General features: G+C 39.4%; 1 protein-coding gene across 7 annotated transcripts in view; it reads left to right on the top strand.

The window, feature by feature from the left end:
• The window catches only part of UBR2 (ubiquitin protein ligase E3 component n-recognin 2), a 132,923-nt gene that overhangs the window by 40,285 nt on the left and 65,922 nt on the right, over positions 1-26,716 (top strand). For 5 of the 7 annotated variants that reach the window (XR_013813987.1, XM_079780559.1, XM_079780557.1 and 2 more), the window contains exons 5-11: positions 11,285-11,415; positions 13,216-13,354; positions 14,097-14,159; positions 16,628-16,748; positions 19,473-19,580; positions 19,938-20,026; positions 21,125-21,223. Coding sequence is in view for 6 of the 7 variants with exons in the window: in XM_079780559.1 (XP_079636685.1) it covers positions 11,285-11,415; positions 13,216-13,354; positions 14,097-14,159; positions 16,628-16,748; positions 19,473-19,580; positions 19,938-20,026; positions 21,125-21,223 (750 nt within the window). In the remaining variant the exon portion in view is untranslated. Of the gene's footprint in view, positions 1-11,284; positions 11,416-13,215; positions 13,355-14,096; positions 14,160-16,627; positions 16,749-19,472; positions 19,581-19,937; positions 20,027-20,955; positions 21,055-21,124; positions 21,224-26,716 lie in introns of all 7 variants that reach the window. The other 2 variants (XM_079780560.1, XM_079780558.1) reach the window with 1 other exon arrangement.

Raw genomic sequence — 26,716 nt, 5'->3', positions numbered from 1 at the left:
GCTGTGGGGGTGCGCGCCCCTCGCACGCTGAGACCCCAGCCCAGGCTATGGCTGTCGGCAGGGGGATTGCGCTGTGGGGGTGCGCGCCCCTTGCACCGAGATCCCAGCCCAGGCTATGGCTGCTGGGAGGGGGATTGCACCCTTCACAGGCTGAGACCCCAGCCCAGGCTATGGCTGCTGGGAGTGGGATCGCGCTGTGGGGGTGCGCGCCCCTTGCACTGAGACCCCAGCCCAGGCTATGGCTGCTGGGAGGGGGATTGCACCCTTCACAGGCTGAGACCCCAGCCCAGGCTATGGCTGCTGGGAGGGGCATCGCGCTGTGGGGGTGCGCGGCCCTCGCACGCTGAGACCCCAGCCCAGGCTATGGCTACTGCGAGGGGGATCGCGTTGTGGGGGTGCGTGCCCCTCATACGCTGAGACCCCAGCCCAGGCTATGGCTGCTGGGAGGGGGATTGCACCCTTCACAGGCTGAGACCCCAGCCCAGGCTATGGCTGCTGGGAGGGGGATAGCGCTGTGGGGGTGCGCGCCCCTCGCAGGCTGAGACCCCAGCCCAGGCTATGGCTGCTGGGAGGGGGATCGCGTTGTGGGGGTGCGCGCCCCTCATACGCTGAGACCCCAGCCCAGGCTATGGCTGCGGGGAGGGGGATCGCGCTGTGGGGGTGTACGCCCCTCGCAGGCTTAGACTCAGTCCAGGCTATGGCTGCTGCGGGGGGGATCGCGCTGTGGGAGTGCGCGCCCCTCGCACTGAGACCCCAGCCCAGGCTATGGTCACTTGGAGGGGGATCGTGCAATTGGGATTTACGCCCTTTCAGGCTTAGACTCAGCCCAGGCTAAGGCCGCTGGGAGGGGTTCGCGCCATGGGGGTGCGCGCCTCTCTCGCAGGCTTAGACTCAGCCTAGGCTATGGCCGCTGGGAGGGGGATCGTGCTGTTGGGGTGCGTGCCCCTCGCAGGCTGAGACCCCAGCCCAGGCTGACACTGCTGGGCAAGAATCGTGGTGTGGGGGCACAGGCGCCTCCGAGCTGGACAACCTGCATTGCGAAGGCTGCGCGGACTGGGGGACTCCGGCAGGGATGAGAGGACTGGGCGCCGCCATCTTGTGGCCATGGGCGTCGCCATTTTGTCGCGGAGTGATGGTTAATTTGCATATTACTGTTTTATTAGATATGACTAGAGGCCGGGTGCAGGAAAATTCGTGCACTGGGAGGGGGGGGGTCCCTCAGCCCAGCCTGCCCCCCTCAAGTCCGGGAGCCCTCAGGGGATGTCCTATTGATGGCTTAGGCCCACTCCCCCAGTGCGCTGGGACCAGGAGCAGAGGTGGAGGCTTCCGCTCCCGCGGTGGAGGTGGCCCCGCCTCCACTCCCACTCCCGCTGAGGTGCCTCCTCCTCTCCCGTGCCGCCACTGGCCCTAGACCCTGGACGTCCAGATCAATGTCTGGAAGACATCTGCTCTAATTAGCATATTACCCTTTTACTAGTATAGATATCAGATTGGAGTTCTGTATGTAAAATTACAAATAAGACAAATGAATATATATTTGAAAAAAAAGTTTTGCTTTAAAAAGAACTGAAAACTAGTATAAAACATTAGGACTATGGGAGAAAATATTTGCAAGTCATATCTGATAAGGGTCTAGTATCTAAAATATGTATCTTACAACAATAAAAAGACAACCCAATTAAAAATGGGCAAATGATGCCCAGCCGGTGTGGGTCAGTGTTTGAGCGCCAACCTGTGAACCAGGAGGTCATGGTTCAATTCCCAGTCAGGGCACATGACTAGGTTGTGGGCTCTATCCCCAGTGGGGGATGAGCAGGAGGCAGCTGATCAATGATTCTCTCATTGTTGATGTTCCTTTCTCTCTCTCTCAAATCAATAAAAACATATATATTTTTTTAATGGTCAAAGGACTTGAATAGACATTTGTCTGAAGAAGATACAATGCAAATGATCAGTAGACACATGAAAACATGTTCAACATCATTAGTTAAGGAAATGTAAATCAAAAGCACAATAAGTTATCCTAGGATGGCTGTAATAAAAAATTTAAAAAAGGAAAAGTGTCGGTGAGGATGTAGAAAAATTGTAATCCATTGTACATTGCTAGTGGGAATGCAAAATTATTTCAATGCTGTGAAAAACAGTTTGGCTTTTCTTAAAAAAAGTGTTAAGCATAGAATTTCCATATGAGCCTGCCCTCAAAATTTTAAACACAGAATTGCCATATGAAACTAATTTTACTCCTAGGTATACATCCAAAAGAATAAAAAACAAGTATTCAAGTAAGTACATAAACATGCATGTTTGTAGCAGCATTATTCACCATTGCCAAAAGGTGGAAGTAGTTGAAATATCTAGCATTAAATGGATAAATAAATTGTGGCATATACATACAATGTAATATTACTCAGCCATAAAAATGAATAAAATACCAATACATCCTAAAACATGAGTGAACCTCCATAACATTATGCTAAGTAAAATAAACCAGATACAAAGTCACATATTGTATGGTTCTATTTATATGAAATATCCAGAATAGGTAATATTGTAGAGACAGACTGGTGGTTGCCAGGAAAAACTCTTAATGGGTAAAGGGTTTTGTTTTGAAGTAATAAAAATGTTTTGGAACTAGCCCTAGTTGGTTTGGCTCAGTGGATAGAGAGTCAGCCTGTGGACTGAAGGGTCCGGGGTTCAATTCCCATCAAGGGCGTGTATCTAAGTTGCAAGCTCCTCCCTGGGCCCTGGTCAGGATGCCTGCAGGAGGCAACCAATCGATGTGTTTCTCTAGGTTTCCTCTCTCTTTCCACTCTCTCTAAAAATCAATGGTAAAATATCCTCAGGTGAGGATTTTAAAAAAAAAAGTTTTGAAACTAAATAGAGGTGTTAGTGGCACAAATTATATCTATACAAAATACCACTGAATTGTTCACTTTAAAATGGTTAATTTTATGTTCTATGAATTTCATCTCAATAGATTATTTAAAAAGAAAAATTTTAAGACTTCTGTTACCTTTTTATCTGTTTTAAAGTAGGCTTTAAATAGTTTTCTAAGAAAAATTATGAACCTGCCTGCAGTTACTCTATTGGCTTTATCCTCATACTTTAGTAGGGTAGCTATCAAAAAGTGCAGACTTAGGTAATTTCTTGAATTTTAAGAATCGAACAGCAAGATCACTTGCCTGGCTGAAACTACATGGCCCTGCCTAGAGAATATATACTCCATAGAAACTTGACAGAGAATTAAACCTCTGGACTCTACCATTTAATTCCTATTTAAGAATTCAGTTAAGAGAAATGAGGTCTTCAGGGATAAGATTATAAGGTAAGATAAAAAGACTAGTGGCCTGGTGCACAGATTTGTGCACATTGAAAGGAAATTAATTAGAAGAAATATTTTAATATCACTATTTGCCATTTCTCTATAATAGAAGTATCAGAGTTGAAAGAAAATTAGTAAAATGTATATGAAAATAATATATAAATTGATAAATAAATAACATGATATAACAACAACAAAGACATGATATAAAAACAACATTGATAAAAAACAATGACTGATCAACTGATTAAACTTATTTTAATATCTCACTGTATACCACATTAAGAGTAAAAACACTTTGAGTGCTTGACTAATTTCCCTTGTGATGAAGTATTTACAACTTTAATGTTACACGCTCTTCGAACTCGAGAGAAAGCAACATATAACTGACCATGTGCGAAAACGGGTTCAGGTAGGAATATTCCTACTCTGTCTAGAGTTTGTCCTTGTGATTTATTAATAGTCATCGCAAATGCTGGCATCACGGGAAACTGTCTTCGAATTAATTTAAATAGGAGGTCAGTGTCAGATGGGGACAAATCATTTCTTGGAATCAGAACAACCGAGAGCTTTATATGTATCACGCATGTGTGAGTCAACATTTATTTTTAAACTAGAGACCCAGTGCATGACAATCGTGCACTGGGGAGGTTCCCTCAGCCCAGTCTGCACCCTCTTGCAGTCCAGGACCCCTTGGGAAATGTCCGCCTGCCATGGAGGCAGGAGAGGCTCCTGCCACTGCTGCTGCACTTGCCAGCCATGAGCCTGGTTTCCAACTGAATGGCACTCCCCCTGTGGGAGTGCACTGACCACCAGGGGGCAGCTCCTGCATCGAGCATCTGCCCCCTGGTGGTCAGTGCGTGTCATAGCAACCAGTAGTTCTGCCATTTGGTCAATTTGCATTTTAGCCTTTTATTATATAGGATTGCCAGTGCACTTCATTATGTACTTATTGGCCGGTCAGATGGATGGATGGACAGTCAGTCACTTAGCCTTTTTATATATAGATAGATAGCATTGTATTTAGCATACCTGGTTCCCACTTACTAAATTAATACATATATCTAGGCTTTCGATTTTATGCTTGAAAGGGAGAAAGCTATATAATATTTGGAATGCACTTTTAGTCTGTCATAGAGTTTTTATTGAACTTTTGTTGTTATAGATTCATCAGCCTGAATCTTAAGAAATAGCTGGAAGAAATTTCATAGTATAGTTCTGTAAGGATAATGTTTAGAAGTTCCACAGGTCTTCTCAACTCTGGGCTACTGTGGTGGGAGGGATCCACAGACTATAGCCCTACAGATCAAATCTTATTTGCAGCCTGTTTATGCACCACCTTAAGCTAGCAATCTTAGCTAATAAAAGCATAGTATGCAAATTGTCCCCTCGACCAGGAGTTGTCCAGGAGTTCGACTAGGGACCAGGGCCAGCCAGGGGAAGGGAGGGAAGCCCCAGCTGGCAGCAGCGGCAAGCGACTGGGGGAACGGAGGAAGTACCCAGCTGGCAGCCGCTAGGGACCCTACCATTGCATGAATTTCGTGCACTGGGCCTCTAGTAGTTTTTATCTTTTTAAATAGTTTTAAAAATCAATAGGATAGTATTTTGTGGCATGTGAAAATTTTATGAAATTCAAATTTTAGTGTCCATAAATGAAATTTTATTAGCACACAGTGATACTTAATTGTTGGTGTATGATCTATAACTGCTTTTTTTCTACAGTAGCAAAATTGAGTAGCTAAGACAGAGAACCCTGTAGACTGCAACAACTAAAGTACTTACTGACTCTTCACAGAATAGGTTTTCTGACACCAGGTATACACTAGCAGAAGCATTTTGTTTATTATTAGTGGCCCGGTGCACGAAATTCATGCACATTAAAAGGGAATTAGAGGAAATATTTTAATATTGCTATTTGCCTTTCTCTATAATAGAAGTGTCAGAGATGAAAGAAAATTAGTAAAATGTATATGAAAATCTTCCTCCTGTTAGAGTCTGGGGCACGCTGTGGGACTCAGAGTCAAGTCCTCACCCACCCGCGCGCCTCAAAATTGCACGAGACCCAGACCCGGCTGGCCCCATCCTCATCAAGCCCTGCCAGGCGGCAGGCGCAGCCTTAGGGCCCCCGTCAAGTCCCACCAGGTGGGAGGCACAGCCTCAGATCCCCTGGTGCACACCAGGCGGGCAGCATGGCCTGAGGTCCCCTTGCCCAGTGCCAGGGCGGGGGGCGCGGCCTGAGGTTCCCCCGTCAAGCCCTGCCGGGCGGGGGGCACGGCCTCGGGTCCTCTGAGCTGGGGCGGGGGGCGCACCTTGAGGTCCCACATCAAGCCCCGCCAGGTGGGAGCGCATCCTGAGGTCCCCCGTCAAGCCCTGCTGGGCAGGCTAGGGTCCCCCACCCTGGCCCAGCACCATGCAGCCTTAGGTCCCTGCTGATCGCTCATTACGGCTCGTTACAGGAATCCCACCTCCCCTGTGGGCGCGGCCATCTTGTGTTATGGGAACCCAGCCTCCTCTGTGCCCGCCGCCATCTTGTGATGGCATTACAGCATGAGGGTCAATTTGCATATTACCTCGTTATTATATAGGATGCCTGATTCCCACTCACTAAATGCCATCTCCCGTGCTTGGGTGTGGGGGTAAGTCAGGAGGCTGGTGGGATAGTACCTCTTCTAGTTGAGACCTCCCACATACTATATAACCTACTATGTATTGTCTCCTTTGTTGATCATAAGAACCATACCAAATTTCTCTTAGATCTCTGCATTAGGAAATGTTATGTTTCTCTTGGTTGAACCTGATAATTGATTGTGTTTCCTTTTGTTGAGGCATCTGGAAAACAGAGCCAAAGTATTTGGAAATAGAGCCTGTCTTTAGTAGCTATATGAAAACTTGTGATCTGAATTTATAAATAGGTATTATCTGGACTTCAGTTTATTTTCCTACCTTTATTTTTCACTTTACCTGCTTTGTATATCTATTTTTCAATTCTATTTTATTATACTGCTTATATTCTTCAGTTGTTGTAAATACTTTTTGGAACAAAATTTAATTCAATAACAAATATTAACTGAATGAGCAATCTCAGCAAATACTTTTTAATCAAAAATTTTCACTTTGCTGCTCTCATCTCATTTGAATGCAGATTAGTAATCTTTTGTTTGCTTTGTTTTTGTTTTTTGTTAATATCCTCACCCAATGGTATTTTTCCCATTGATTTTAGAGATACATTGATTGGTTGCCTCCTGCATGTGCCTAACCACGCCAGATTGAACCTGCAACCCAATACATGCCCTTGACCAGGAATCCAACCCAAGACTCTTTGGTGCTCTGGCCAATGCTCTAACCACTGATCCACACCAGCCAAGGCAAATGCAGATTAGTAATTATTAATAGCTAAATATTATGCTAAGTACTATACTTGATTTATCTCATTTAGTTCTGAGAACAGCCATGTAAGATAAATATTGCTAGTACCAATCTAATCTAATAATAGACAAATATGCAAATTGACTGTACCTTCGCTATGCCCAAGCCACGCCACCAGCCAAGCCACGCCCACCAGCCAATCAGGATGAATATGCAAATTATCCCAACAAAGATGGCGGCTAATTTGCTTATCGCGACAGCGTAGAAAGAAGCCAAGAGCTGCAGAAGGGAGCAAAGCTGCAGAGAAGCAAGCAAGCCGGGGGGGGGGGGAGGAGAAGGGAGGAGCAGAGGCGGGGCCGGGGGAGAAGGAAGTTGAGCAGGCGGGGCCGGGGGAGAAGGGGCGGGGCCGGGGGAGAAGGGAGGAGTGGAGGCGGGGCCAGGGGAGAAGGGAGGAGCGGAGGCGGGGCCAGGGGAGAAGGAAGGAGAGCGGGCTGGCGGAGATCGCGGGGCGGGGAACAAGGGAGGAGAGCAGGCAGGGTGGGGTAGAGTGCAGCAGGAAACCCTATTGCAGGATTTTTCCTGCAACGGGAACGCTAGTATTCTATATCTGCAGAAGCTTGAGTTTTAAGAGAGATTAAGAAACTTGCTCAAAGTGTCCCACATAGTAAGTGCTAGAGCAGTGCTTTAAACTTAGGTAGTATAGGCTCCAGTAATGGAACTTTTTTGACAGTACCTTATACTGGTTTTTTAAACATCTTTAGCAGTGGAATTGTTATTTTAAATAAGATTCTAATTTTTTAAATTACAATAATAAGACAGATAAAAATGTTATTATTAATGAATTTATTTTTTATAAGTTGAAATGTATATTATTGACTTGTTAAGAAAGATTATTCAGACCCTAGCTGGTTTGGCTCAGTGGATAGAGTGACAGCCTGTGGACCAAAGGGTCCCGGGTTTGATTCTGGCCAAGGGTACATACGTTGGTTGCAGGCTCCTCCCTGACCTGGGCCCTGGTCAGGGCTCATGCAGGAGGCAACCAATTGATGTGATCCTCTCACATCAATGTTTCTCTCTGTCTTTCCCTCTCTCTTCAGTTCTCCCTAAAAATCAGTGGAAAAATATCCTCGGATGAGGATTAACAAAAAAAGAAAAGAAAGATCATTCAGTCCTGGCCAGTGTGGCTCAGTTGGTTGGGGGTCATCCCATGCACTGAAAGGTTGCTGGTTCAATTCCAGGTCAGGGCACATGTCCAGGTTGCGGGCTTGATCCCCGGTGGAGGTCATGTGGGAGGCAGCTGATGATGGATATTCTGCTCGCATGTTGATGTTTCTCTCTCTCTTCCTTCCTCTTTCTCTAAAAATCAAGTTAAAAAAACAAAAAAAAAACCAACAGAAATTTAAAAAAACTAGTCTGTAAAAGATAATTCTAGTTTGTTTCTAGTTTTAGTATGGTAGTATGGAGAAAATCTTCATTCATGCTTTATTTACATATGAAAACAGTTAAACTCTTTATTATAATACATGGTTACATTTAAAAAACTTAAACATTATAGAAGTATATTACATAAAAGATGAAAATTTTCCGTAATTTCCACTGCCCTCAGAAATAACCACAGATAACATTTTTGATGGTAGAGGTATTCCTCTCGCATTCTTTTAATTTGAAAGAAGAGTAAATCAAAGTTGATTCACAAAGGCTTGCATTCTCTAACATAAATGTAATCAAAGAACTGTAATTATTAGTGACTAGAAGCCCGGTGCACGAAATTCATGTATGGGTAGGGTCCCTAGGCCTGGCCGGCAATCAGGGCTGATCTGTGGGGCCACCAGAGGGGTGATCGGAGCTCCCGCTCACACCTACCTTGGCTGGCCTGGTGCCGCCCCCTCAATGGCTCCGCCCCCCTCCCCCCCCCCCCCCCCCCGCAAGCCGCTGCCAGTCACCTCCCTCTGCAGGGCGACTGACAGGGTGATGGGGGGGCCCCGCTGGCACCCACCTTGGCTTGCCTGGTGCCACCTGCCCCACCCTCCGCCACCACTGCCTGCGGGCTGGGGGCAGCTCCTGCGTTAAGCGTCTACCACATGGTGGTCAGTGTACGTCATAGCAACCGGTCTTTCTGCCGTTCGGTCTATTTGCACATTCGGCTTTTATTATATAGGATAGTTGATAATACAACATAGGATAAGATGGTCATTTATTTACTCATTCTAGCTAACTTATGTTATGATACGAGCACTTTGAGCAGAAATCTTTCCTAACCTTTAGTTTAGGATTGTACATATGAGTAGATTTGCACAGCCTAGCATCTTTTCACTGCAAAAATAATTCTTACTCAGTGACCATTTTACAAGAAGATAACATATGCATACAAAGATAGCACAGGAATCCATATTCCTTGGCCTGCCTCAAACAGGGTTAATGTAGCAGCAAAATTACCAGTTGGTGATTCCTAATATGTAATGTTATACTTTTTAAAATATATATTTGTTTATTGATTTCAGAGAGGAAGGGAGTGGGAGAGAGAGAGAGAGAGAAACATCAATGAAGAGAGAGAATCATTGATCCGCTGCCTCCTGCATCCCCCGTAGGGGGATGATTGAGCCTGCAACCTGGGCATGTGTCCTTGGCCGGAATTGAACCCAGGACCCTTCAGTCCGCAGACCAACGCTCTGTCCATTGAGCCAAACCAGCTAGGGCATTTGATGTGTAATTTGAATAGGAAACAGCTGTACCAGGTCCTGGGATTTTGCAGAACAGAGTTTGGGTACTACTGGCATGGATTCTTGAGAATTGGCAGTTGTTTCTGTCCCAGGATCATTTAATTTTTATGAATCCTGTTTATTGTAATTCTTCAATCTTCTAAATGTTATGGGACTGAATTGTAAGAAAAGGAGTGACTATACGTATAGTAAGATACTATTTTTAAGGTTCTACTTTCTGTTTTGGTGTAGTTCAAGGCTCATATTTTTACTATATCCACTCTTTTATTGAATCCGCAGGAGGTACCAGTTCTAGTTCCTTTTTGTACAGGTGGTTGCAATATGTTAACAGTTTCTAAAGTCTTTATAAGAAATAGTAGTAACCCTTGCCAGTAGGATAAAAAAAAGTATGTATGTATGTATGTATGTCTGTATTTATTTATTTATTTATTTATTTATTTATTTATTTATTTATTTTGTGAGACATAAAAAGCAGCCTGTTGAGCCCTAGCCCGTTTGGCTTAGTGGATAGAGTGTAGGCCTGTGGGCTGAAGGGTCCAAGGATCAATTCCAGTCAAAGGGCATATACCTCAGTTTCAGGTTCCATCCCTGGTCAGGGCTCGTGTGGGAGGCAACCAATCGAAGTGTCTCTTTCACATCAGTGTTTCTCTCTCTCTTTGTCTCTCCCCCTCCCTTCCACCCTCTCTAAAAATCATTGGAAAAAATATCCTCGGGTGAGGATTAACAAAAATAAAAATAAAATAAAAAGCAGCCTGTTGAAAAGAAATAGAGGTAAAAGGTAAGACCTCAAAAAATATTTTTTCTTTTTGAGAGAGGGAGAGAGAAATATTGATTGTTTGCCTACTGCACCTGCCCAATCCTGGATCAAATCCATAACCTGGGTAATGTGTCCTGGCCGGGATTCGAACCCATGGCATTTTGGTGTACTGACAACACTCCAACCAACAGATGTAAGTCGGCCAGGACTTTCCTTACTTTTTTTTACTTTTTCTTACATTCGTTAAGTCCTAGGAATCTTTGTCCTTTTTGTCCTTTTCCCTCCATTCTTTTTATCTCCCATCTCCATTTGTGTTCTCCCAGTTCCACTAGGCTTATCTTTGTGAAGCCTTATGTATATTTGCAAGAATGTGCTGATTCTCATTCTGTGATGTTGGAACATACTAATCTTTTATTTGAGACATGAATATAACACTATTTAGCCATTATGCTAAATAATGTGTTTAGATTTAAGATAAAACATTAAGATTAAAAACATTTTGCCAACCATGACTGAAAGACACCATGATAAACTTAGTACATATATGTTTAAGTAATATTTTTTTTACATTAACCTAGAAATTTAGTAACTTACTGTTAAATCTAAAGAAGGAAGCTTACTGTTACATGCATACACAACCTGTGAGTGATTCTTACAACATCAAAGAGCAGTTTTCTGACTTTATTGACTTCTCATCTTCGTAATCCTCAAAATCAGGTTCTTCTTCATCCTGTAAAACTAAATTGGTTGTCTGTCCTTGGATAACATTCCTTTGTTTATTCTGGAAATTAAGGATTAGGACGCTATGAAGATGGTTTGATGTTAGGTTTTAAAGATCCTGGAATGTCATTCTAAAGTTTTTAGATTTATTCATTAGACATTGGAGTTCCATTGAATATTTTGGTTCAATTGGTTTCATAATTGGGATTATAATTTAACAAAACATTTTAGGAAGCTTAATTTGGTAGGATGTAATATACACGATCAAATTGAAGAGAAGCTTAAGCTGAAAAATCAGCTTTTTACAGTAATATTTTGAGAGGTAGAGGCAGAATGGGAAAGAGGAAAATTAATGTGCATTTAACGAAGTTGTATTTTTTTTTTCTGTTCTTTTTTCAGGATCCTCTCATTCATTTACCAGAAGATGTGATAACAAGAACTTACAACATTTTTGCTATTATGTTTCATTATGCAGTAGAGATATTAACCTGGGAAAAAGAAAGTGAATTACCAGCAGATTTAGAGATGGTGTAAGTACAACCATTTTTTTGTATTTGTATGTATTTCCTCACACTCAGTTTTAACCATTTTTATTCTAATTTCTCATGTTAACTTTAATATAGCTAGGATAGCAATTCTTTTGCAATAATTAATTTTCAGCAGAACAGTAATCCTGATTTTATACTTTTAAAATATGTGTGATCCACTTAATTGGTAGCAGTTTCTCCCTATTAGTTGGTTGGTTTAGTTGGTTTATAGCCATATTTAAGCTACATCAAAGCTCAGGCATAAGCAATTTTTTCTTCTTTGTGTGATAAAACTGGTAAGTTAATTCTGCAATTCCTTTTATTTTGTCTATCAGGTAAGATTAGGGAATGAGCTCTTTGATGTGAGTTTTCTGGTTTGACTAAATGCTCAAACTCATTTTGATTCAAAAAATTTTATAAAATATATTCTACACTTTGAGCTTCTTTTAGTGTACATCTAACATATTTACCATTTGTACTTAGATTATTGAGGAGGTCACAAAAACTTGTGACTGGAAAATGTATTCTGCCATAGTTCTATTAAGGCTAAAGGCTTACTTTTTCTTGTGAGTGTGCTTGCCTTAGGCAGTCTTCTCTTTTACTTTTAACTCTAACCAGGCTGTCAGAATTGTTTTCGTAGTTAAAGTTGAATACAAGTTGGAATGAGAGTCTGAAGGACATTGGTGTTAGTTCTTTTTTGTTTTCTCAACAGTGATTCAGATAATTAGTTGTGGGTTAAGTGGTTTAATAAAATGTTGAAAATGAATTAGTACCTCATGACTTTATCTTCATGTACTTCAAGTTGGGAACCATTCATTGATCTAAGATAATAGAAGAGTTTTATTTTTTATTTTTTTGTTCATTTGTAGGTTCAGGACACCAGCATAGAAGAAAAAAGAATCTTGCTTCTTTGTACTGTTTTCACTTCTTAGTAAATCCTTCTATCAAAATTTTCTACTGTTCATCTCCGTTACTACTATCATAGCCTAAATTACATTAATTTCATTTTTGGACAATATGGCCTTCTTGACTGGATTGCCATATCCATTCTTGTCCCTCACGGTTCATTTTCCACACTGTAAGGCAAACTGACCATATTTCCTACTCAAATTCTTGATTGCCCTTAGGATGGCATAATCAGAATTAATTAAAAAGTTTTTTAGATTTCTGCCTCTTTCCAGACTAATCTCCTCCTCCTCCTCTGTGCTCCAGATCCTAATATTTACCTTCATCACTTCGTGGCCTTTGCTTACACCTTCCTCTAGCCCAGGTTTTCTCAGTCATAGCACTGCTGGCATTTGGAGTCAGATTAACTCTTTACTATGGGGACTGTCCAGTGGATTGTAGAATAATTAGCAGCATCTCTGTCCCTACCCACTAGATGCCAGTCCCCACCCCCCCTTTCCTAATCATGATAACCAAAATTGTCTCCAGACATTGTCAAATGGTCGACTGGGGTAGGTCGACTGGGGTAGAGGAGAATTGTTCCCTTTTAAGAGGCACTGATAGCCAATTGTGACTTCGGGTCTCAGATTACTTCTCTGACAGTTCCTCTTTGAGCTTCAAGACCTGTTTTACCCTGCTCTAGCATCCTACCTTTGATAAAAGTAGTTCACATAGAATTATATGTCCAATATCTATCTTTATCACCAGATAGTAGTGTCATAGAGCATGGGGACCATGGATGACTTTGGTATAGTTAGTACCTAGCACATTCCCTAGAACAAAGTATACTCTTTGTAAATTAGCCTAGAGCAAGGAATATGCAAATAGATAATATATCATTAATATTTGATCCCACAGAGAGAAGACTGACACCTACTATTGCATGCTGTTTAATGATGAGGTTCATACCTACGAACAAGTTATTTATACTCTTCAGAAAGCTGTTAACTGTACACAAAAAGAAGCCATTGGCTTTGCAACTACAGTAGATCGAGATGTAAGTAATTTTATTAAATTGATGTCACATAATAAAATAGAACTTTTACACAGGTAAGTTATATAGAATTAGGTATATAAGTGTAAGCTATTTTTTAAATTTCATTTAAATATTGGCCCAAATATATGTTGGGTATAACTATAAATTATTGTCAGATAAGAAGTTTAGGAGAAAATATACGTAGATATAGTTATCCTTGTTCTACCCAGTGATTCAAAATCTTTAGTTATGAAAATAAAAATTACAGAAACCCAAGCACTATTCTATATCTCCAGAGAGAAACACTAACAATATTTGCCTCCATGATCCTAAATAAACTGTTTTCTTAAAGCCGGTTTAAAAAAGGAAGAAATTATAGCAGCCTGAAAGAATAAATGTTGTTTTATTCAAGAAAATATATTTATTAATGCCTTGAAAATGTTGGGATAGGGGGGTTAGAGATCAACCAAAGGACTTGTATGCATGCATATTAGTGTAACCAATGGACACAGACACTGGGGCGTGGGGGCTTGCCCTCAGGGATAGGGGTGGGTGCGATCAATCGGGGATAAAAAGATACATGTAATACTTTAAACAGTATTTTCATTTACTTTTTATCAATGAATAGAATAAATGTTATAAATATTAAAATTTGACCAGAGTTGTTGTATGCTCAAATATGTTTATTTGTTTCCTGGTTCAAAAGTTATTAATACTGAATATAATATTTTCACAAGTTAATTGTAAATATCTTTGTTTATAGGGACGTAGGTCTGTTCGATATGGAGATTTTCCATATTGTGAGCAGGCAAAATCAGTAATTGTGGTAAGTAATTTTAAGACATGTCTACACTATTATCTTTTTATTAGTTTAAGACTAGTTTCATATTTTGGCATTTATGAAAACATTTTTCTGCCTTTATTAATGTAAAGCCAACATCAGCCAAAAATTACGTTTGAGGATAAGTTTCTTGAGCATTGCATTATTGCTTTATTTAATTTTTTAAAGCTGTGTAATATTAATATAGAAAATGAATGTTTAGATGATATATATATTCTGCCTTCTTATTTCATCAGAGACATCGACATCTCTAGAAAGTTTTTTGCTTTTTGTCTTGTTTTGTTTTTGATAGGGTTTCACGTTACTTTTTAAGAATTAAACTGGCCTTTAGCACCAAGATTAGAATTCAAGGGAAGTTGTTTCTTGGTACCTTATAGCAAGGTATGCTGCATATCTTAATAGCATTTATTACATGTATTATTTCTCGAAAAGAAAGCATCCCCACATTTAAATTTTTTAAAAGTTAGCATTTATTATTTTTAACTATTCCATGTAACTGCATTTTATGTAAAGCTCCTTTTTAAAAATAATTTTATATATTGTGAAATGTTTTTAATATATAGATAAAAATAGAGATAATATGATGAACACCTGTGTGTCCACATTATATACATTTTTTATACTTATTTTAAATAAAATAGTATAGTGGCCCCTGTCTTATTCCTTAATCCCATTCCCCTTACTTTTTCCCGGGAGATAATTATTTCTGTGAATTCATTTTCTCATGCATACCTTTATACTTAATCTTCTAAATATTTTTTTTAAATATTAGTGCTTGTAATCGCTGGAGGTGTTTGCATAGATACATTCATAATATAAAATAGAAAGTCCAGAAATAGATACTGATATGAGGAAAATCTAGAAAACCCTAGGTACATTTTAAGGGAGAAGGAGAGCTTTTTTTTTTTAAAATTTTATTTTTACTGATTTCAGAGAGGAAGGGAGAGGGAGAGAGAGATAGAAACGTCAATGATGAGAGAGAATCATTGTTCGGCTGCCTCCTGCATGCCCCATACTGGGGATCGAGCCCACAACCTGGGCATGTGCCCTTGACCAGAATCGAGCCCGGGACAATTCAGTCTGCAGGCCAATCCTCCATCCAATGAGCCAAACTAGCTAGGGCAAAAGAGATCATCTTAACTAAGACTAGAACCCAATGGAGTTAGAAAAGAAACATTTTATTTTTACTACATAAAAAAATTGCATTGCAGCCCTGGCCAGTTTGGTACAGTGGATAGAGCATCAGCCTGTGGACGAAGGATCCCGGGTTTGATTCCATCAAGAGCACATGCCCGGGTTGCAGGCTCAATCCTCAGTAGGGGTGTGCAGGAGGCAGCCGGTCAATGATTCTGTCTCATCATTGGTGTTTCCATCTCTCTCTCCCTCTCCCTTCCTCTCTGAAATCAATAAAAATACATTTTAAAAAAATGCATTGCAAAATATTTCATAAACAAAATCAGTAAATAAATAGTAGATTTAGAAAAATTATTTCTAAAATAGGGTAGACATTTCATGTTTATGATAAACAGCACTTATAGATTATCAAGTAGGGAATAAATAAGATAGAAAAAAGGTAATAAGATACAAAAAAGTAATCACAACAGAGAAAATGTAGGTGGTCTATATATATGAAACGAGACCCAAACGCAACAGTAATCAGTGAAATGACAGGGAGATTTCATACCCAACAGAATGGAGAAGTTAGTGTGATAAAATATCTTGCTGGCAGAGATGCAGAGAATAGGAATACTTGTATAAAAAGAAATTGCAACAGCATTTTTGGAAAACAGTGTAGCATCTATTAAAGTTTTACTTCTAGCAATTTATCCCATAGAATATAAGTACCAGTAAGTGTGTGTACACAGATCTTTAGTACTGCTTTTTTTGTATTCACGGAAGACTGAAAACACATGGAATATGATTGCCCTTCTCTAGAGGATGTTTGAATAAATCCACACCACAGAATATTGAGTCATTAACCAAAAATAACAGTTAACACTAAGATGCACAAGAGTATATATAGTATTCCAGTTTTATAAATCAAACATCTTTTTTAATGTATACATATGTAATTTGTATAGATGGAGAAACTTTGCAAAGATCTACTGTATTGATGTGGGTTATGGAGATGGGATTAAATGGGAGGCTAGAAATGGTTTAAACAGAAGTGAAGGGGGACATGTTAAATAAAAAGTTGTGATGGACTAAAGAGACATGTCCACAAAAAAGATATACAAATTGCCAATAAGCACATGAAAACGTGCTCAACATTACCAATCCTTACGGAAATGCAAATAAAAACCACAATGAGATACCACTTCATACCCATTAGGATGGTTAATATAAACAAAATAAAATAACAGTTTGTAGTTATATGAAATAAAAATATTAACTTTTTTCTTATAAAATAGCTTTTTTAAGTTTGTTTTTTCATCCTGCCATTTCTTTTTAAGAGAAATACCAGTAGACAGACAAAGCCACTTAAAGTTCAAGTTATGCATTCGTCTATTGTCGCGCATCAGAATTTTGGTTTGAAACTTTTGTCTTGGCTGGGAAGCATTATTGGATATTCAGGTAGGTTCATAAAATCTGGTGCTACTTGACTGAAAAATGAGCTCATATGCCCTTGCAAAACTTTTGAAAAAAATATCAAGTGAAAGAACTTTTTGCTTTAATTTCACATTTTAAAATACCATCTCGGAATATCTGTATGCACATAAAAACCTTTGTTTCCCAAATTTTGATCCACAGGATTCTTTTTATATGCATGCAAAGGATTTTGTGTTCAAATTAACACAGGATACATGTGTTTTAACAATTATAAATGACTTTAATATGCTAATGAAATCTAAGTCTCACAATTTGATATAAGAACCTTTTTTTTTTTTTTAAAGGAGTACCTGTGGAACTCTTTCACTTAGCAAACTGGAAAATGATACTGTAAATAAAACCTAAATAGTTAGCAGTTTAAAGGATAATACACCAATCTTGATATTTTTGTTTTGACTCCTGCAACTTTTGGTTACCAGTAATTTGCAACTGTAAAAATTTGCAAATTTGAAGTTACTAATTTAGTTTTTTGTTTTTACACAGTATACAAATTAGATAATCTTTTTAATGTAATGGTAACAGAATTAGAGCCCTCTGTCCAATGTCAAAAATACAAGTTTGGTGTATAACATTAAAGAGTAAAACAGGAATAGATGGGAGCTATCTATATACTGTTCTTCAGGCAAGAGAGGAGGTTTGGATAAGTGACATTCTGATATGTATTACTATAAAGAAAATTTCTGAAACATGTATTGAAATGCTGTTTGAAAGACCATTGCCACACTGAACTGATAGGTAAAAAAACAAGATGTGGATATTTAAGAGAACATGTTTGCTTGACTTATAAATATCTTTCCAATTCTTTTTCTTACCCTCATTTTTTTTTAATTCTCACCTGAGGATATGTTTATTGATTTCATTTTTTATTTTTTATACTTTTATTGATTTCAGAGAGGAAGGTTGGAGAGAGAAACATCAATGATGAGAGAGAATCATTGATTGGCTGCCTCCTACAGGCCCCCACTGGGTATTGTGCCCACAACTTGGGCATGTACCCTGAACGGAATTGAACTGTGACCTCCTGGTTCATAGATCGATGCTTAACCACTGAGCCATGCCGGGTGGGCTTATGTTTATTGATTTTAGAAGGGAGAGAGAAAGAGGAACATCAAATTGAGAGGGAAACATCGATCAGTTGCCTTCTGTATGTGCCCTGACTGGGAATCGAACCCTCAGCCTTTTAGTGCATGGGATGATGCTCCAATCAACTGAGCTACCTGACCGGAGCTCTTACCCTCATTTCTTAAGTTTTGATGTTTTGCATTGGGTACCTGTATGCCAAGTAGGTGCTATAATAAAAATTATTCTATTTTTTCTAATTATTTGCATGCTTGTAGAATTCTGAAAATAGTAATTTTAATTATAAAATATGAAACAAAAAGGTATTAAAGTTTTGGTTATGTTAATGCTTATATCAATACTAGAGGCCCGGCACACGAAATTCGTGCACTTGAGGTGGGGGGGTCCCCCAGCCTGGCCTGTGTCCTCTCACAGTGTGGGAGCCCCGCGATTGATCGCCCCAAAGAGGTAGGCCCCACCCACCCATTCAGGGCTCCTCAATGGATTGCCCCAAAGAGGTAGGCTGGAGCCACGGGAAGCCCAGGCCTCGCCTCGCACAGCAGCGGGCCCCGCCTCTGCGCCACGCGGAGCCATGGGATCCCCAGGCCTCGCCAAGGGGAGCTGCAGGACCCACCTCCGCGCCAAGCATGCAGCATCAAGCCCATGCGCACGCAGCCCCGCCCACTCGCATGCTCCCGCTGCACACGTAGCCTCCTGGTGATCACTTGTTGCGGTGTGAGGGCGTCACGGCGTGATGACCACATAGGCTTTTATTAATAGGATTTGAGCAACTTTTTTTTTTTTTTAAGTTTAGTATTTAGAGGATGTAGGAATTTGTTTTCCAGGTTTTCTCACATAGTAGGTCCACATAGATAGGTACACAGACACAGTGAATTTTTGTTTAATGATGAACATTTTGTATGGCATTAATAAAAAGAACTGGTATATATTACAGCACTGAAGTCATGCCTTCTTTTAAATGGTAATACAATTTTGCTATAATACGATTTAATTAACATTGGTATTTGAAGAACTGTGATTATTTCAGTGGGTTGTTGTTGTTTTTGTTTTTATTCTTTGCTCTTTAAATTCTTTAGTTGTTGTTAATCCTCACCCGAAGATATTTTTTCCATTGATTTTTAGAGAGAGTGGAAAGGAGGGAGGGAGGGGATTTGGAGAGAGAGAGAAACATTGATGTGAGAGAGATATATCAATTGTTTGCCTCCTGCATGGGCCCTGGGGCTAGGGATGGAACCTGCAACCCAAGTACATGCCCTTGACTGGGAATCAAACATGAGACCCTTCAGTGCACAGGATGACGTTCCAACCACTTAGCAACCCCAGCTGAGTTGCTCTTTAAATTCTTTACAGCATAAGAGGTCATTGCCTTTCTGATAGGCATATATTTTGATGTTCCTGAATAAGAATTTATGTATAATGCAAGATTTGGAATTTTTCTCCTTTTTATGAAAATGTTAATAAAATCATTAATATGTTCACTTTTTCTGATTTAGCTTGACCTTTAGTACAAACATGTAAAACTCCATAGATTTATTTGAACGTTTTTACTAAAATTTTAGTTTAATATTGGAAGTTACTATTTCATAACTACTTTTCTTCCTATTTAAGATGGTCTTCGCCGAATTTTATGTCAAGTTGGTTTACAAGAAGAGCCAGATGGTGAAAATTCTTCTCTTGTGGATAGATTGATGCTCAGTGATTCCAAATTGTGGAAAGGTGAGTCTCTTAACTACTTTTAAGGTATAGGGGAACCTATATAGGTAACTGGGATGTTAAGTTTTCTTAAGTATGGTTTTTCAAATTAGCATATGCAGTCTTATTCTTTGGGGAAAAAACAAACAGATTCTGGGGTCCATGACCCAAATTAAATAACCTTTATATTTTGTTAGAAACTATATTTAGAAAAACCGATTTTTTTTTTTTAAAGAAGCAGGTTATAAATATTTTACAGTAAGGAACACATGTAGTTTTGCTCTTGAGATTTAAAATACAGTTGTCCATATAAAACTTGGGGAATGTAATTTTTGGTTTGTTTTATATATCCTTCTCTTACATCTGCTCCCTTTGTAAAAGGTGCTAGGAGTGTGTATCATCAGTTGTTCATGAGCAGTCTACTTATGGATTTGAAATACAAGAAATTGTTTGCTGTTCGATTTGCAAAGGTAAGTTGTTTCTCAGACTTGAAGATTAACAAAATCATCAGGTTGTATACAGAGTAACTATTGCCCATGATTATATCTAGCCTTTATAAAATTAGCAGCTAAAGTAATATGTCAGTGTGTTGCTTTTAAATTCTAAGAAACTTCATAAATGATCTTTTTATCTTTTATTAATAGAATAAAATTCAGTGAGGCTTTTCTTGTTCATTGTCTGCCATGGTAATGTGAATATCATGAATATGTATGATATATATGATATGAAACGATAAATGAAAATTTAAACCTATCCCATTGTGAATTATGGTATTATTTCTATTAAATTTTATACAAGGAAGAGCTCATCTTAGTTGAAACCATGTGTATATATGGATGTGATTTAAAAATCATGAACTCAAGATTGTTGATATTGTTGAATTCTGTTCTTTTTAACAGCATGTGATTAAGCTAATGGCTATTTCTTTTTATTATTTATCTAAATTAGGAGTTCTTAACCAAGGAAGTGTGTAAGAATCATTGGGAAGTTTTTTCAAAATATATGTGTTTGTGTTCTATTCTCAAATCTGCTAAAGCAGATTCACCAAGAATGGGGCCCAAGCATTTTTACTTTGAAAGAGCCATCAGGTGATTCTGATATACATCCAGAAATAATACAGTCTGGTTTTATCAGTGATGGTGCTAAGCACTATGGTGTAGCTCCACTACATCCCAGGATGTTACTCCTATTTCAGCTCATAAACTGCCATTTGTGTTTTAACGGATTGTCCAGTGAGTCAATATTTATACATACTTTATTTAGTAGAAATTATTCCAGTTATCACTCTTATGTGTCAGTGCGTGTTATCTCATTGACACCTCCCGCACTGATTTTTCATTATTCTCCTTAACCATTTGGTCAATGTGGATTAGAGGTGAATCTCCCCCTTGTTGTTTAGAATTACCAGCAGTTGCAGAGAGATTTTATGGAGGATGATCACGAGCGAGCAGTGTCCGTGACTGCTCTGTCTGTCCAGTTCTTCACCGCACCTACTCTGGTGAGTAGTGCTTGCCTTTCCTTTGTAACTGATAGCTGGCACTCCTTGCCTTTTTTTGCCTTCTTAATAGAACTATGAGCGTTTGCAGAGTGATTATGTGACAGATGACCACGACAGAGAGTTTTCAGTCGCAGACCTCTCGGTTCAGATATTCACAGTTCCTTCACTTGTAAGTACTGAAAGACTAAGAAGAACTTTTTTGCTTTCCATTACTAAAAATAAAGCCTTAAAATAATAGAGAACTAAGATCTATATATTCCTGAATAGAATAATATTCTATTAATGGGTGATCAGACTTCAGATACCTTCAACCATACTAGAACATAGCCTCAAATATGTAATCTGGAGGGGAAAAGTAATTTACCTTCATCTGTACTATCTCATAGTACTTACCTGAGGTTTTGAACTGAGGAGTTAAAATTAAGCTGATTGGTCTGACAAATTTATCCATTAGAAACAGACAGCTTGTGTATATAATCTTACATTTTGAGAAGTCCCTTCCCCTTATTAAGATACGGCAATAGAATCAACAATGACAAAAAAAGAAGAAAGAAAGTAGAAAAGGGAAAATAATAAGGAGCAGAAATTAATAAAACAAAGTAAATGTTCAAAAGAGAAAAATCAACACAACCAAAAGTTGGTACTTTGAAAAGACCAGAAAAGAGGGATAGATCTCTATTAAGACTAATAAGAAAAACAGAAAATTTTAAAATTTAAACAAAACTGTAGATCTTAAAGATACTGAATAGAAAATAAAATAATATGAGGACCAAATTAATAAAATTAGAAATTTAGATGAAATGAGAAATTCCCAGGGAAAAAACACAAGTTATGAAAAGAAAAAACAAGAAATTGAAATTTTTAATTAGTATAAAAATCTTCTTATAAAGAAACCCCTAGGCTAAAATGGCTGCACTGGGGAATACTTCTAAATATTTAAGAAAGAAATAACATCTGTCTTACGTAAGTTTTTCTGAAGACAAAGAAAGAGAATGTACTTGCCAATTTAATTGAGTCCTGTGTAATCTTTATACCAAAACCCAACATGGCAATTATAAGAAAAGAAAATTACCGTCTAATTACCACAAATGAGATCACACAAATTGAATCAAGTAATATTTTTTTAAACGATAATACATCACAACCAGGAGTAGTATAACATTTGAAAAAAATCAATTGACATAATTCACCTTATTTAACAAACAAAAGAGGAGGGAAAAATCGTATTAAATGCTTTTCCTGAATTCATGAAAATTAAACACTTATTTATGAATTAAGACAAATAAAAATACCTCATAGCAAACTAGGAATAAAAGAGAAAATTTTTAATGTGGTAAAGGATCTAAAGCCAAAACAAAAAGTAAAAATCCAAAGGAAACATTTTATGTAATGGTGAAATATTAAAAGCTTTCCGAGAAAAAATTTTGCTTTTCAGGGTGACTACCATTCTTTTTGTTATTTCTTGAGATATTTAAATCATTGACTTTTTCAGCCTTTCTTTTCTGATAAGCACTTAGGGCTTAAGTTTCTATCTAAACAATTTTTTGAGCTGCATCCCACAATTTTATGTCATATTTTTATTATTTAGTTCATAAAACCAAGTTCCATCATGATTTCTTCTTTAACCTACTTTTTTTCTTCTTTGTGATTATTCTTTTTAGAAGTATATTGCTAAATTTTGAAACATTTGGGCATTTTCTAATAATTTTGTAACTTAATTTCACTGTGGTCAGAGAACATACTCTGATTCTTGTCCTTTGGAATTTGTTGAGACTTGATTTTATGACCCAGAATGTTGTCAGCTTTGGTAAATATTCAATGTGGACTGGAAAGCAATGAATATTCTCTTATTATTGGGCACGGTATTTATATATATCTCTTAGGTCAAGTTTGTTCATTTTCATTGTATAAGTCTTTTATGTACTCACTTTTTTTAACTACTTGTTCTATGAACTATCAAAGCATGTTAATAATCTCCCACAATGATTGTTGATTTCTCTCCTTTTACTTCTCTAAGTTTTTGCTTCATATATCTTAAAGCAATATGATTGATTGAATGTATACAAATTTAGAATTATACTTTCCAAATTGAGCCTTTTATATATGAGCTAGAGGCCCGGTGCACAAAATTCATGCACGGTTAGGGTACTTAGGCCTGGCTGGCGATCAGGGCCGATCAGGGCCTTCCGGCTGCCGGCTGCTGGCCGGGGCCTCCCTTCCCCAGCTGCTGGCTGCCGGCTGGGACCTTCCTTCATTCCGCGCCACCCCCTGATGGTCAGCACACATCCTAGCGAGTGACCAAACTCCCAAGGGGTCACTTTGCATATTAGCCTTTTATATACATACTAGAGGCCCAGCGCACGATTAAATCGTGTGGCTAGGGTCCCCAGGCCGAACGCCGCCTCTGCTGCCAGGCTGTCAGGCCGTTGGGCTCACCAGCTCATCCCTGGCTGCTCAGGCCTGCGGGAAAGCAGGCACAGGAGAGCTGATGGAATGCGCTGTCTGCTTGGGCCACTCACACAGGCGCCACTGCCACTACTACCGCTGCCACTGATGGTGGGGCTTGAGGCGCTGACGGAGGCTGCCTGGTGCGCCCGCGACCTAACCGCCTCGGTATGAGTGGCCCTGAGTGGGCAGCGTGTTCCATCATTGGCCGGCCCGGCGTATGCACATGGAGGTGAAATTGCTGACGCCCGCTTCCCCGCAGGCCTGATCCCTTGAGCAGCCGGGGATGAACTGGTGATCCCAACAGCTTGATAGCCAGCCCGGTCCTCCTGCCACCCACCCGATTCCCCCCGTTCACCATCACTGATCCATTAGAGCCTGCGGGCCGAGGGGAGGGACCAAGAGGTCAGCAGTTCAGCCTGCTCACCAGTCGCCAGTCCCACCCCACCCCTGCTCACAGGCAGGATGGGGGAGGGACTGAGAAGTGGTCAGTGCCACCTCATGGCGACAGGTCGTTTTGTTTCCGGTCTTTAGGGACACTGGCTTTTTATATTTATTATATATATAGATTATATCTTTTCATCTCAAACCATAGTTCTGGCCTTGAAGTCTAATTTATCTGATATTATAGCATCAACTAGTTTCTTTTCGGTAGTGTTTGCATAGTGTATATTTTCTATTGTTATATTTTTACTTTTCTGTACCCTTATATTTAAGTTGTATTGCTTATAAAAAGCATGTATTTGGGTTTTGTTGTTTATCTAATCTGACACTTAATATTTTAGTTTTCTGCACACTTAATATAATTACCCATATATTTGGATTTATATTTACCACCTGATGATTTTTTTCTGTTTAACCCGCCTATCTTGTTTCTTTTTCTCTCCTTTTTAACCTTCTTTTGGATTAAATATTTATTTTTTATTTTTCCTTTTATTAATTTGTTACTTGTACATTCATTTAATACTTTTAAGGGTCTCTCTAGAGAAGTTTTACTCAAAGTGTCAGTTATGAAAAGATAAACAGTTTGTACCAGAATGTGAAACACACATTACTGTTTTCAGCAGAAATCTTGCTGTGGCCCTAACCAGTGTTGCTCAGTGGTCAGCCCAAACACCAAAGGGTCTCAGGTTCAATTTCAGGTCAAGGGCACATACCTGGGTTTCAGGTTTGATCCCCAGAAAACTGGAATGCATGCAGGAGGCAACCAATCAATGTATCCCCCCCCCCCTTCCTTTCTCTCCTTCTTAAAATATTGTTTTAGAAAATCTTGCTATGAAAAATAATGTCAACTGAACTGTTATAAGTAGTTGATTTTATCTTGTTGCCAACTTCTCATCACAACTGGCAACAAGCAGTTTTTAGGCTGCTCATCTGTGGACCATATTTTGAGCAGCATTGCCCTGGAGGTTATGACATGCATCCTGATTGTAGTCAACACCACATTTCTGCCTCTTAAAAGTAAAAGTCTAGATTCTCCACTCTGCCTTTGCGGGTGTCAGTGGGAATAGAGCCCCAATTTATTTCTGTGGTGGTTGATTAGAGTGGAGGAGTTATTATCTGAAAGTTTTGTTTTGTTAAGTTATTCCTTTCCTGTGGCTAGAGAGAGCAGGATTTTATCAGGGCATTTTTATAAAGAAATTTTTTAAGTCTGTTCCCATTGGCATTTGCAGATTGCCAGCTTCTTCACAAAGAATTCTACTATGTCGTTCCTTGGATTCTGAGGTTCCCTAGCCAGTGGGGACCTCAGAATCCAAGGAACCCACTGCTTTTCAGAGTCTTTGGTGTTACTTTTGCATATAATGTCCAGAGTTTTTAGTTGTACTTAGTGGGAAAATGTACTAGAGAAAAGTACATCTACTCCATCTTCCCTGAACCCTAAAGTGAAAGTTGTGTATTTTTTAAATGCATTCCAAAACAAAACAAAAATCTATCTACACACCTACCTATCTATCTAACCAGCTACTTACCTACCTAAGCAACCATTCGACCATTCAACCAGTAGCTATGATGCGCACTGACCACCAGGGGGCAGACTCTCCGACCAGTAGGTTAGCTTGCTGCTGGGGTCTGGCCGATCAGGACTGGGTGAAACAGGCTGGTGGGACTGGGTGAAACGGACCAGACATTCCCTGGAGCCCTCCCGCAGTCCTTCCCCAGCCCTGATCATGCACCAGTGTGAGGGACCCCACCAGTACACAAATCCATGCACCGGGCCTCTAATAAATAAATAAATAAATAAATAATGCATTTCAGCCCTAGCTGGTTTTGCTCAGTGCATAGAGCATCGGCCTGCGGACTGAAGGGTCCCAGGTTTGATTCCAGCCAAGGGCACATGCCCGAGTTGCAGGCTCAGTTCCCAGTATGGGGATGTTCAGGAGGCAGCCAATCGATGATTCTCTCTAATCATTGATATTTCTGTCTCTCTCTTCCTCTCCCTTCCTCTCTGAAATCAGTAAAAAAAAAAATGTCTGTGTGTGTGTGTGTGTGTGTGTGTGTGTGTGTGTGTGTGTGTGTATAATATATAAATGCATTCCAGTTTTCTGGTGAAACTATCTTTTCCTAAGTTTCCTGAATATGTAAATCATAGCTATTTTCAAATCATTGAGAATATGTGGTCATCTATAGTTTTGTTCCTACTGTTTGATTTTTTTATTAATATTTACCCCTTTTCATTTACAGTCATTTGGAATACCTAATAATGCTTTACTGACATTTATCTTAGATCTCAGCAGTTTTACTGTGATTTACCTAGATGTGGTTTTCTTTATATTTATAAATACTGTGATTTGTAGATATTAAATCTCTAGTCTGATGCCTTTCCACTTTTCAAAATTTTGGAGCCATTCTCTCTTCAAATATGATTTCTGCCCCATTCTCTCTTTCTCGTTGCCTTTTTTCAGTATATGTTTTTGTTGATTTTAGAGAGAGTGGAAGGGGGAGGAAGAAAGAGAGAGAGAGAAAAGCATCAATTGTGCTTCCTCCTGCATTCCCCCTCCCCTTACTGGGAATCGAGCCCACAACTCTGGCATTTGCCAGGAATCGAGCCAGCAGCCTTTTGGTGCATGTGACAACACTCAGCCAACTGAGCCACACCAGCCAGGGCTCTCATTGCCTTTTTTTTTTCTTTTTCTCATTGCCCTTTGAGTAAACATTGTTTATTTAAAAATCATACACACAGCATGATATCTTTCTCTCAAGAATGTTCCCCTTAATG

Source organism: Cnephaeus nilssonii (genome assembly GCF_951640355.1).
Source record: "Cnephaeus nilssonii genome assembly, chromosome: 9".
Lineage (NCBI taxonomy): Eukaryota > Metazoa > Chordata > Mammalia > Chiroptera > Vespertilionidae > Cnephaeus > Cnephaeus nilssonii.
This window is presented reverse-complemented; position numbering and strand designations above follow the sequence as displayed.